The 13,342-nt window shown below is 43.1% G+C and overlaps 1 protein-coding gene across 1 annotated transcript; it reads right to left on the minus strand.

Annotated features, from left to right (window-relative positions):
- Positions 1 to 274: 274 nt before the first annotated feature.
- Positions 275 to 2,443, minus strand: LOC125510730 (glutathione S-transferase 1-like). The gene has a single exon (XM_048675980.1). It carries the CDS (start codon positions 731 to 733, stop codon positions 365 to 367), a length of 369 nt encoding a protein of 122 aa, XP_048531937.1. The 5' UTR covers positions 734 to 2,443; the 3' UTR covers positions 275 to 364.
- Between the last annotated feature and the right edge of the window lie 10,899 nt (positions 2,444 to 13,342).

Genomic DNA, 13,342 nt, shown 5'->3' on the forward strand with positions numbered 1-13,342 from the left:
ACCGAGTGTATGTATATATATTTATATAAGATTTCCTTGTACTACCAACTAATGTATGGTTATGTTTAGGCAAGTTCAATTATTTCATATGGCCATGTATTTACCAAAATTTCTACCATTTCATTGTACAAATAGACAGGCGCGGCAACGCACGCCATCAATGATCTAGTCTCTTAACATATTCAGACATATTCAGACATAGAATCACAATCATGACAACATGCTCCACAACTCTGTGTGCTTGCCCAGAAGAAGTTTACCAAAACAAAACCTATTCGGCATGATCAATACATAACATTCATTCGTTCGTTTATTCCACAGCAAATTCACTCCGACACACACACAATGACACAACGTGATGGAACTAGAACTTGGTGGGCATATTGGCGCAGACCCTCTTGACCGAAGGTCTGGCCATGAGGTCCTCCCACCAGGCCTTCACCCTGGGGTACTCGTCGAAGAGGGCCGCGTACGGGGTGGCCATGAAGTAGAAGGTGAAGGGGAAGTGGTTGAGGTCCGCGAAGCTGAAGGAGTCCCCGGCCAGGTACCTGCTCTCGGACAGCCGCTCCTCGTACGTCCCCAGCACCCCCCTCAGCCGCTCCAGGCTCTCGTCGACGACCTTCTGGTCCGTGGCGGCGCCGCGCATGACGGGGAAGATGATGCACTCGAACACCACGGGCGAGATGGCCGGGTGGTACTGCTGCGCTTCCACCTCCGTCCACACGTCCACCATTGCCGCCCCCTTGGCGCCGCCGTTCTCTCCCAGCAGGTCCGGCGACCCCGGCGTCCTATACTTGCGCAGGATGTACCTCGCGATCGCGCGCGACTCTGTTGGTTGGGACACAACGTCCACCCCTCGAAGACTTTTCAGGTCTCTGTCCAGACCTTGGTGCCTGCTCCAAATTTAAATCTATATTTTTGGACCGTTGCTCATAGAAAACCAAGAGTGGATGGTGGTTGTGTAGGAAAATTGTATGCGTTGACGTTCACTTGACTAGGGCGTCCCGCTCATACTTTGTACTTATGCGATAACAACTTCATTTCATTGAAGCCAGCTTGCAACCGCCTACAGGCGTGGCAGGTGAAGTAAATTACGCAAAACTACCACGTTTGGAGCTAGGCTAACACATAGTACTATCATCCATGATTAAAACGACGCAAAACCATCACTTTTGGAGCTCGTATGCACATACACGTAGCACTGGTTCGGCGTTTTGCTCGGTTTAATAGCAATTCTGACTGCTTGGGCCTACCTTGACTACAACAGCCGGCGCGGGGAGGCAGTCGACAGGGCATCCTTTTTTCTCTTACATTTCCCTTTTTTTAACATCACCTTATATTAATTAATCAACCAGTAAACTTACAATCATTCGATACAAAATTCACCACACAGGGCGGAACATCATTAATAAAAATACCATCGGATCTATTGTCAAAACTAAACTTTGCTATGAAATGAGCCACCACATTCGCCGACCGACTAATCTTAGCCAATTGAAAGTTATTAATCAGCTTAGATAAGCTAAGAGCTTCCTTCTTCAGATCAACCAACCCAGCAGAATAGATCGATCTCATCTTCTCGGGCTCTCGGCTCTCACTGCCGGCCGCTAGCGCCATCGCCTCCAGCCGCTTGTTGCCTCGCGCCACCACCATAGACCCAGCGGACGATGATGATAGCTCGCGCGTGGATGGGAACCGCGAGGAGCTGCAGCTCGGCGACCACCACAGGTCCACAACCAGGAGCACAACACGCCAAACCCGAGCCCAAGCCCAACCGTATCGTCTTATGGTGCCTTCCGTCTTCGCGCGCCGGGAAAGAGACAACTCCCCGGCCGACCTCGAGGTCTTCCACCTCAAGCTCCAGGTGCAACACCATCGCAGCACTATGTCCAAGACGTCCGTGAAGCAGGGACGCCCTAGCCTGCTTAGCAATGGTCGATCTGCTGCCGCAAAGCGCAAGAACAGGAGCAAGGCTGTTTTGGCTAGGCGAGTATCGATTTCTTTATGATTTTATGATTATGAGCACTGATCTTACAGTTTGGAGATATTTTTGTACATAGATTATGTGATGCATTCATGTAGATGAGCATTGATTTCTGAGTAGATGTGGTGTATATAGATGATGTGATGAATACGATTTTCTCTGTGTCATTGCGAGCTTCTTAAGTCTTAGCTGAACCATGAGGTTTCAGAAAGAGGGATCATGTCATGGTTATTGCTGCAGCAAAATAGTGACGAGCACTATGTGTGTACAGCGATTGTTACCACAGCATCCACCTCTTTCTGATAATTCATTATTTTGCACATAGATACGGCTATGAGCACTCCGTGTGTAAAGTGATTATCTGAACCGTGAATTCTTTTGCTGCAGCAAGAGTGACGAGTTGTTCGTTTAGCTTCAGAAATACTAAAAAATAGCAGCGTTATTTATCAGATGAACATTTCTGTAGGGATTCTTGCGTGTAAATCCAATTGCTTTAGAGTGCAATTGTTCGAATGAAGTGTTGTTCTTGTGTGTAAATCCAAATGAAGTGTTGTTCTTTATAAATTATTATCATTATAAGTTGTTTGTGACTATGTAATGCTCAAATTGATGTGTTGCAAATATGGGTAATTTTACCTGCGGATACCCATTTACCCTGACAGGTGACGAGCATGGGAAAAAATTGTACCCGCTGACGGGTATGAATACAGGTGATGGGTAAGGTTTGGGGCTACGGGTAAAGGTATGGGGTGGCTCCACCTGTACCCAAATCTGGCGGGTGCCATCCCTACGTACAAACGCACAATCAATCTCTAAAATTATAGGGTTGTGAAGAGGAATACCTATGTAAAGTCCAGCAATGCACGCCCTTAGATCCGCTTCCTCCACGCTCTTACATTTCCCATTTAGCTTCTCCACACTTTCTCCCGCCATCGTCGTCACCCTGGATTGACCACCGCCGGTGCCGCCACCGCATTGGTGTCATTGGGAGATGGGGCTGACTCTTTCAAAGGATTTGACCTTGATTCTTTGTGTAACGAGGTGAGTTGCTCTGTTTCAATTGCCAGGGTTGGGTAGGGTTCATCTGGGGATATTTTCTATTTCAGCTCCATTTAATCTATTTCTTTTTTCATTCATATGTCATTTGTTAGGTCCCCAAAACCATTTATGACTCCCATTATTGCGGCCCGTGTGAGCCCTGTTCCAGCGTCGCGTGATCACCTTTATTTTGTAAAGAGTCAATTACACCGGTGGTGCTAGAACTTGACGTAAATGATCACTTTGATGCTAGAAGTTGCGGTGTACATCGAAGTGGTGCAAAAACTTGGCTTGGGCGTGCAAATACAGTGCATATCCCCTTTTGTATACATAATCTGTGCTGACTAGGTGCGTGGGGTCCGCTGTCAGCCAATGAACCAGGAAGAATGTTTATTACACCGGTGGTGCTAGAACTTGACGTAAATGATCACTTTGATGCTAGAAGTTGCGGTGTACATCGAAGTGGTGCAAAAACTTGGCTTGGGCGTGCAAATACAGTGCATATCCCCTTTTGTATACATAATCTGTGCTGACTAGGTGCGTGGGGTCCGCTGTCAGCCAATGAACCAGGAAGAATGTTTTTTTCTAAAACCCCCTCAATTTTTTGACAAAAAAACCATATGGATGTGGCGTTTTACTTCTCTATGACCAGTGGGTCCCGCCTGTAAATATTAATAGAAAAAGATTGCGGGCAAGTTTCGAACCCGCGACCACAGGCTACTATCAATACAATGTAAATAAAACAATGAAATATATACCCATGTATATATAAAATATTTAGTTTAGTTAATATGCATTTTAAAATGTATATTAGATACACTGTTTAATGAATACAAAAAAAGTATACACTCATGGCTTATATTTAAATTTTAAAATGATGAATACAAACATTTCTTAATAATATTTGTGTGTTATCAATACAATGTAAATAAAACAATGAAATATATACCCATGTATATATAAAATATTTAGTTTAGTTAATATGCATTTTAAAATGTATATTAGATACACTGTTTAATGAATACAAAAAAAGTATACACTCATGGCTTATATTTAAATTTTAAAATGATGAATACAAACATTTCTTAATATCTATAATTATTCACATGTCTATATTTTTTACTCATGACTTATATTCGAAAACAGTATATATTTTGAATATTATACACGATTGAATATCCATATCAAAAGTTTAAAATTAAAATTATGAATACTTTTAATTATAAAAATTGAACTATAGAAATGTTCTTATAATTATTGAAATGTTTTTATAATAAAAATAATATTTTTAAATGTAATTTTAAAAGAAATCGTATCATTTTAGAAAAGTTATACATTTTTAAAATTCATAAATATTTTCAATATACCAGTGTCTATTGAAATAATACACGACTTTTTTTTAAATAAGGTATTTCGTTTGTATGCTTGGTAGTTTTTAAACTAAATGTACCAACGTTTTAAAAATAACACATGAACATTTTTATTTACAATAAATTTTAATTTCTGTATTAACCAATATTTTATATAGTACATGGGTGTATATTTAAATGTTTTTATTTACTAGTCATGGTTTGTTTGTATAAAATTTATAGCACACATACATTTAAACATAATTTTGATAACTTACATTTTATAAATATATCTTTAGAAAACAGTGCGTGCAAAATGGGTCGCAATATCTGTAGCCCATTTAAACTTCAGATGCGTACCCGTTAAATTCATGTTGCTAAAAAACCTTGGTGAATACATATAGGATAGTTATCCTTTGAGAACGTCGTGACCGCCCTAGCGTACTGGTTGTACAGGTTAGCACTCTATCTTTTGTTTACATGTTCAAGTCCTGAGCTTGCCTTTTTCATGTTTATTTTGACCAGCGGGCCCGTTGATTAAAGATGTAAAATGACATGTCGATATATACTTTTTTGCAAAAATATATATTCCGAGGTTTTAAAAAAAAAACAGGGCACACGTCCCCTCTTCCAGGCCCAGTGGCTGACAGCGGGACCCACACATCTAGTCAGCGCAGATTCCATATACCAACGTGATTAGCATTGTATTTGCACGTTCAAGCCGAGTTTTTGCACCACTTTGATGTACACCGCAACTTTTAGCATCAAAGTGATCGGTTGCGCCAAGTTCTAACACCATCAACATAATTGACTCTTTGTAAACCTGCCCAATATTGCATAAATGAGGAAGCATAACATATGAACTCCAAAGGAGATTGAACCAGCTTCTTATCAAAGCATGCTCTATTGTGTAGTTTAGATAGTCGAACATATAACAACCAAACCCACACTTTTTACTTGTCTACTTCTAGGTAAGAAGATGGGGATCCACCAGAAGTATTGCGAGAAGCAGCCAGGTTTGTTCCTAGCACCAATGCTTTGCATATCACACCCCAAACATATTTCATAGCAAAACAACAAAAGAAAAGTAGCGGATTCTCTCAAGTTCTAGGCATGGGCAAATTTTAACTATTAGTGGGATTCTAGCTTTCCACGGGCAGGGTGTTTAAAGGATATGTCGGGACAAGCATCAAACAGATGATTGTACATGGTTTTGACAGTGAATTTGTCATTTTTGTTCCAGATCCACCAAGGATAATCAACACCACTAGTCAGGTTGACATTTTGTAGCATGATCCTCAACCTATGCAATTGGATCATCTACTCACTCTTAGCCATGTTCTGAAAGTAAAACTTCACCCACTATCAGTCATCTGTTTCATGTTTTTTCCATTTTCATCGTTAATCAAGAAGAGCTCACGAGACTGATCTCAGAGGTGTATTATCATACCAGGCATAACACCGAAAATCAGTTTGCTGGACACTCCTCAAAGTTACACCTCTTCCTCTAGCATGCAACTGCTTAACTATCAACATATTGGCTCAACATGGAGAATCTCTAACCATATTTTTAATCCACATTGATGTCATTCTTTTTTTCTTAACTATCTCTTACCACATCCCCTTTTGCTCACTAGATTCCACCACCATTTGCATAAAAGGCTAATATTAAATCTTTCAAGGTTTCTTATGTCATACCCTCTTTCCTCTTGGGCCTACATATCATATACGATCTCACCATGTAGTATCTCCTTTTTTTACTACTCAACTGGCAAAAAACTTCCTTATAGCTTTCTCCATTCTTCACATATTTGTTTTAGAGAACATGTACATAGAGAAATTGTATACTACTCCCTCCGTTCGGAATTACTTGTCTTGGATATGGATGTATCTAGAACTAAAATACGTCTAGATACATCCATTTCTGCGACAAGTAATTTCGAACAGAGGAAGTAGCATACTAGTCAGGCAAGCATTTATTATTTTCACTCTACTACCAAGGGATAGAGTCCTATGCTTCCTTGTCGTCCAATCTATTGTATATATTTTTCCTCAGCTACATGTAGCCTACTATCACACATTCACACACAGGGAACCCATATACTTCCTCCGTTCTTAAATATAAATTTTTTAGACATTTCAAATGGACTACAACATACGGATGTATGTAGACATATTTTAGAGTATAGATTCACTCATTTTGCTCCGTATGTAGTCACTTGTTGGAATCTTTAAAAATACTTATATTTTGGAATGGAGGGAGTATTTGATAGGCCAGGATCCAGGTTGGCAATTTAAGAGATCAACATACATTTGTCTCTTTCGTCATCACGCAATACCATCAATACCTCACTTTTTTGAAAATTGGCGTTCAAGCCAGACATTTTTTCAAACAGGTATAGGAGCAGTTTCAGATTTTTTTTTCCATTGTCAACATCATCTTGTATAAACAGAATAGCATCATCTGCATTCTTCAGATTTCCAGCTCCTTTGTTAATCAAATGTGGGACCAGCCCAACAATCTGTCCACTACTCTGAGCTAGTTGCACCATCCTTTGTAAGCAGTTTGCAGCAATATTGAACAGGAAAGGAGAAAGTGGTCTCCCTGTCTCACCTTTGAAGCTGCCAAAAATTCCCCACGAAATCAATTTAACATTAATTGTCCCTCCTTTCACAACTGTATGAAAGCAATTCATCCGCAAATCATTGAATCATTTTTCTTTCAGGCTCTGAAACAGGAAGTCACCCCTTGTTGTTTCATTCTTATTAATTCATGTAGGCTTTTTTGTAGGGACATGGCTCGTGGGGGCACGGGCGCCCGATCACAGCCCCGGGTGCTCTCCCAGAAAAGGAAGGAGCCGCCCGCGCGCGCGACCAGACAGCCAGAAAAGGAAAGCACCCCACCGCGCGCGAAATCGACCAACCCAAGCCCGCCCGAATCACGCGCGCGCCCCGATCACACCTGGTCCCCCCTCCTGGCCCTCGCTTCCTCGCACCCCTCGTCCCCCAGGCTTCGGTCCCCACCCCCACCCACGCTCACCCTTGCGGACGCCTCACGCAACCCCCTCCTCCTTTTCCTTGAAGGACAAGCCCACGCACGGGTCCCCTTCTTCCTCCTTGCTCCTGCCTTTCCTCCTCTAAACAACATCGGAACAAGATCTGCCCCATCTATGGCGTCTTGAAGAACAAAGTCGACGCAGGAACACCTCCTTCCTCCTCCTTACTCCAAAAATCAGATCTGGAGAGAAAAAACCAGACCTACCTGCCCCTAAAAAGGTAAGCACCACCTCCACCCGACTCCTCTCTCTTCCCTACTCAACCACCGCTGCCCCTTCCCTGCTTGAACATCAACTAGTCCAGTTTCTAGTTCGTTCTTTTGATCTCGTGAAAAAAGCAACTATAGTGGGAACACTGGTACACATCTTGAGCAACTATTATGATACAAAATAAGCAACACCAGTACAAAAATAGAGCAACTCTAGTGGGAAAGAAAATGCAGGACCATTGCGTTTGTGCAGGTGCATTGCAACACGAAACCTGCTTGGCTTTCTTTCCTATCTTATTATAAGGTGCTTGGGGTTCATGAGCAACCCTGAATCAGGGAAGGTAACCCGACAACTCGAACAATTAACTGAAGCAACTACGTTCATTTTTGAAGCAACTCTGGTAAAAAAAAGCTGTTCAACCGTAGTTGTTTAGAAATTCTAGAGTTGCCTCTACCAGATGTGAGAACATGTCAACTCTAGTACTAAAACACATGCAACTTCCCTACTCAACCAACCCTGCTTGAACATCAACTAGTCCAGATTTTACTTCGTTGTTTTGATCTCGTGAAAAAAGCAACTATAGTGGGAACACCAGTACGCATCTTGAGCAACTGTTATGATACAAAAAAGCAACACCAGTACAAAAAAAGAGCAACTCTAGTGGGAAAGAAAAATGCAGGACCATTGCGTTTGTGCAGGTGCATTGCAACACGAAACCTGCTTGGCTTTCTTTCCTATCCTATTATAAGGTGCTTGGGGTTCATGAGCAAACCCTGATCAGGAAAAAAAAGTAACATGACAACTCGAACAATTAACTGAAGCAACTATGTTCATTTTTGAAGCAACTCTGGTAAAAAAGAGCTATGCAACTGTAGCAGTTTCAGAAATTCTAGGGTTGCTTCTACCAGATGTGAGAACATGTCAACTCTAGTACTAAAACACATGCAACTTCCATGTGCATTAAAGCATGAACTATCAAAAGAACATAAAAAACTCAAGTTATAGACATAGATAGAAGGTATTAACTTGCATGTGTTAACGCACAGCTTTTGCTACGTCAGTATGGTTCTCGCTAAAAAGAAGACACAAACGACAAACACACAAAACAAAGGTCGCGTCGTAAAAAAACAGATTCAAACAATCCCACACTAAGATACTTTGCTACATTCCATATGGTCTCACTAAAAAAAGACATAAACTACACCAAATGATAGGCCTCCTGCTCCTGGTAAGCTCTCCGTCAGATATGCACATTGGTTGTTTCTTTTCAATCATCAAAAGTGGCAGGAAAGTTGTAATCTGCTGCTGAAAAAAGGCACAAATGAATCAGCGCATGTCGTGTAAAAAACAAGAAGAAAACATAACACATATATAAGAAAACAAAAAGAAGAAAAACAGGAAACTTTTGAGGAAAAGAAGATATGAATTGCCTCTGTTTAACTTTATAGTTGCCCAAACAAGTGTTTATAGTTGCTCCTTTATATTCTACAACTAGTTTGTTCATAAAAGGTCATGCATGCTCTTTGCTGTTGTATATCTGTGTCATACTGGTAGAAACATAACACATATAAGGAAACAAAAGAAGAGAACAGGAAAACTTTTGAGGAAAAAAAGAAGATGTGAATTGCCTCTGTTTTACTTTATAATTGCCCAAACAAGTGTTTATAGTTGCTCCTTTTGTATTCTACAGCTAGTTTGTTCATAAAAGGTCATGCATGCTTTTGTGGTGGGCTAACACACAATTTGTTGCAGGTTGATTGTTCATGATGATTGATCTGAATGAACCACCGCTTGACGTAGAGTCCATCAACATTTCAGTCGAGTTGGGTGCACCCTTCTTGCATGCAGGGGGTGAACAGGAACATCAACAAATGGAGGAGGAGGTTGGTGAGTCTCCTGACCCCAATGTTGGATCTAACACTACTCATGTACCGGACAACCGTGTTGCCGCTCCCCCACCTATGGTTGCTCCTGCTAATACTTTAGTTCATGAGGCACATGAGTTGGAAGATGAAGAAGCTGGATCACGGCCACAACAACCTTATGTTGGCATGCGCTTTGACACATTAGAGGATGCGAGGGAACACTACAATCGCTATGCTTTGATGGAGGGCTTTTCAATCAAGTCAAACACGTCTTACAGGTCGGCCTACACAGGTGTGGTGGAAAAACAGCAATTCTGCTGTAACAAGTTCCGCAAACCAGTAGAGAGGGTTGGGATCCCGGATGTTCCCTCGTCGAGTAAAAACACTACGTGTCCATGCTCACCTGAACAAGATGTTGAAGATGATGTCGAGGAACACACTTTCAAGAAGAAGAGGAAACGAGAAAATGTGAAGCAAACAAAATGCCGTGCTAAGATGGTGGTGAAACTTAAAGATGACAGATGGGAGGTTATCACTTTTATTGCAGATCATAACCATCCACTGATTGATAAGCCATCGCTTTTGAAATACCTCCGTTCTCACCAAGGAATCCCGCCGGAACAGAAAAAACTACTGACTCACCTAAATGACTGCAACTTGACAGCAGGTACAAAACTCACATTGTGTTAAGTCTTTTTACCCACAAAACTGTTACTTACTCCTGCATCAAGTACCTTGACCTGAGCCAACTATGTTCTTTTTTTATGCAACTATGTTCATTTTTTGTGCAACTCTGGTAATTAAAAAAATCAAGACCCAAAACAGAAACACCTTGGTGTTGCCTATTCCTACCTCAACTACTTGGGTTTGTTTCCTATCCTAGTATAAGCTGCTTAGGATTCATGGGCAGCCCTGATCAGGGGGGAAAACTGGCAACTTGAAAAGTAAACTGAGGCAACTATGTTCATTTTCCGAGCAACTCTAAAAAATAAAATAAGAGACATCACCCATCAAAAAACAAAACTTGGTTGGATACAGGCTTCGTTCTTGTTCTGCTTATGCATAATTGTTACTTTATGTTATCTATAAAAAAACATGTTGCTCGCTGCATTGTGGTTAGTTAGTCCTGAACAAAACAAGTTTCTATTTTTTATGGCAGGAAAAATGATGATGTTAATGTCATCATACTACGGCTCGGAGTTGATTGTTCCGCACACAACTAAAGCCATCCATAACCACTGTTCGAAGCTCAACGCCCCAACTAAAGGCATTGACATTGAAGAAACACTAAACTACTTTTGCAAGGTGATGGAAAATGACCCAGGATCTTTCTTTAAATGCAAGACAGATGCGGAAGGCAGGACAGAAGACTTGTTTTGGATGGATGGTGCGGCACGGAAAGCATATGCGGAGGCTTATCATGATTGCGTGTCATTTGATGCAACTTACCTCACGAACATGTACAATATGCCGTTTGTCCCCTTCATTGGAACCAACAGACATGGGCAGTCAATAATGCTCGGGTGTGGATTTGTCCGGCAGGAACTAGCCTCAAGTTATGACTGGTTATTTGATGCTTTCCTAGAAGCAATGGATGGTTTGGCTCCGGACAACATCATCACGGACCAAGATATTGCTATGGCACAATCTATATCAAGAGGAAGTTCCCGGCAACGATTCACCGTTGCTGCCGTTGGCATATAATGAAGAAAGCACAAGAGAAGCTTTGCCCCGTGTTGGCTAGGAACCCGGATTTGGTAAAAGACTTCAATGAATGAATTGACTTCAGTTTCACCCCGGATGAGTTTGAAAGGAAATGGGCTGCACTTCAATTGAAATATGAAGGTCTTATGCATGGTCACTTTGAGAAACTCTATGAAGATCGGGCTACATGGGTGCCGTGTTACTTCAAATTCAGGTTCTTCCCATTCCTTCAGTCAACGCAACGCAGCAAAGGGTTCAATGCTGTGTTGAAGCGCTATGTGAACCCACACAAGTCAATTCTCAACTTCGTCAGGCACAAAGATGGTCGTGTTTCCCCATTGAGAGGCATGCCTACAAAGCATACACTAGGGACATCTATGTGAAGTTTAGAACTGAGTTTCAGATGATTGGCCAGTACGATGTGCGTCTCGCTGGAATAAACTTCTATTACCTTGAGCCCAATACAGAAGAAGTTCTAGGGTATGGCTCGAGGAAGTACCTAGTCACAGTGAGACCAGAGCCAGCTATCTACGATTGCGAATGTTGCAAGTGGCATAGGGACGGCATGCTTTGTTGCCATGTCTTGAAAATCTTCACACACCTTGGCGTTAATGAGATACCTGAACACTACTGTTGGGGATCGTAGCAGAAATTTAAAATTTTCTACGCATCACCAAGATCAATCTATGGAGTAATCTAGCAACGAGTGGAAGGAGAGTGCATCTACATACCCTTGTAGATCGCTAAGCGGAAGCGTTGCAAGAACGCGGATGGAGGAGTCGTACTCGCAGCGATTCAGATCGCGGTTGATTCCGATCTAAGCGCCGAACCACGGCGCCTCCGCGTTCAACACATGTGCAGCCCGGTGACGTCTCCCACGCCTTGATCCAGCAAGGGGAGAAGGAGAGGTTGGGGAAGACTCCATCCAGCAGCAGCACGACGGCGTGGTGGTGAAGGAGGAGCGTGGCGATCCTGCAGGGCTTCGCCAAGCACCGCGGGAGAAGAGGAGGACTTGGGAGAGGGGGAGGACTGCGCCAGAACTTGGGGTGCGGCTGCCCTCCCACCCCCCACATATATATAGGGGCAAGGGAGAGGGGGGCCGACCCCCTCAGATCCAATCTGAGGAGGGGGCGGCGGCCAGTGGGGTTGCCTTGCCCCCCAAGGCAAGGGGGCGCCCCCCTTTAGGGTTCCCCCAAACCCTAGGCGCATGGGCCCTAAGGGGGGAGATACCCAGCCCACTAAGGGGCTGGTTCCTCTCCACACACAGCCCATAGGGCCCTCTGGGGCAGGTGGACCCTCCCGGTGGACCCCCGGAACCCCTTCGGTGGTCCCGGTACAATACCGGTAACCCCCTGAATTATTCCGGTGACCGTATGATGACTTACCATATATAAATATTTACCTCCGGACCATTCCGGAACTCCTCGTGACGTCCGGGATCTCATCCGGGACTCCGAACAACATTCGGTGACCACGTACATCTATTCCCTATAACCCTAGCGTCATCGAACCTTAAGTGTGTAGACCCTACGGGCTCGGGAGTCATGCAGACATGGCCGAGACAACTCTCTGGTCAATAACCAACAGCGGGATCTGGATACCCATGTTGGCTCCCACATGCTCCACGATGATCTCATCGGATGAACCACGATGTCAAGGATTCAATCAATCCCGTACTTCCCTTTGTCTATCGGTACGATACTTGCCCGAGATTCGATCATCGGTATCCCGATACCTTGTTCAATCTCGTTACCGGCAAGTCTCTTTACTCGTTGCGTAACACATCATCCCGTGATCAACTCCTTGATCACATTGTGCACATTATGATGATGTCCTACCGAGTGGGCCCAGAGATACCTCTCCGTTACATGGAGTGACAAATCCCAGTCTCGATTCGTGCCAACCCAACAGACACTTTCGGAGATACCCGTGGTGCACCTTTATAGCCACCCAGTTACGTTGTGACGTTTGGCACACCCAAAGCACTCCTACGGTATCCGGGAGTTGCACAATCTCATGGTCTAAGGAAATGATACTTGACATTAGAAAAGCTTTAGCATACGAACTTACACGATCTTGTGCTAGGCTTAGGATTGGGTCTTGTCCATCACATCATTCTCCTAATGATGTGATCCC

The sequence above is a fragment of the Triticum urartu genome, chromosome 5, assembly GCF_003073215.2.
Source record: "Triticum urartu cultivar G1812 chromosome 5, Tu2.1, whole genome shotgun sequence".
Taxonomy (NCBI): Eukaryota; Viridiplantae; Streptophyta; class Magnoliopsida; order Poales; family Poaceae; genus Triticum; species Triticum urartu.

Excerpts from the sequence above, each read along its gene's own strand:
- LOC125510730 (XM_048675980.1), bottom strand. The coding sequence starts at position 733 with ATGGTGGACGTGTGGACGGAGGTGGAAGCGCAGCAGTACCACCCGGCC.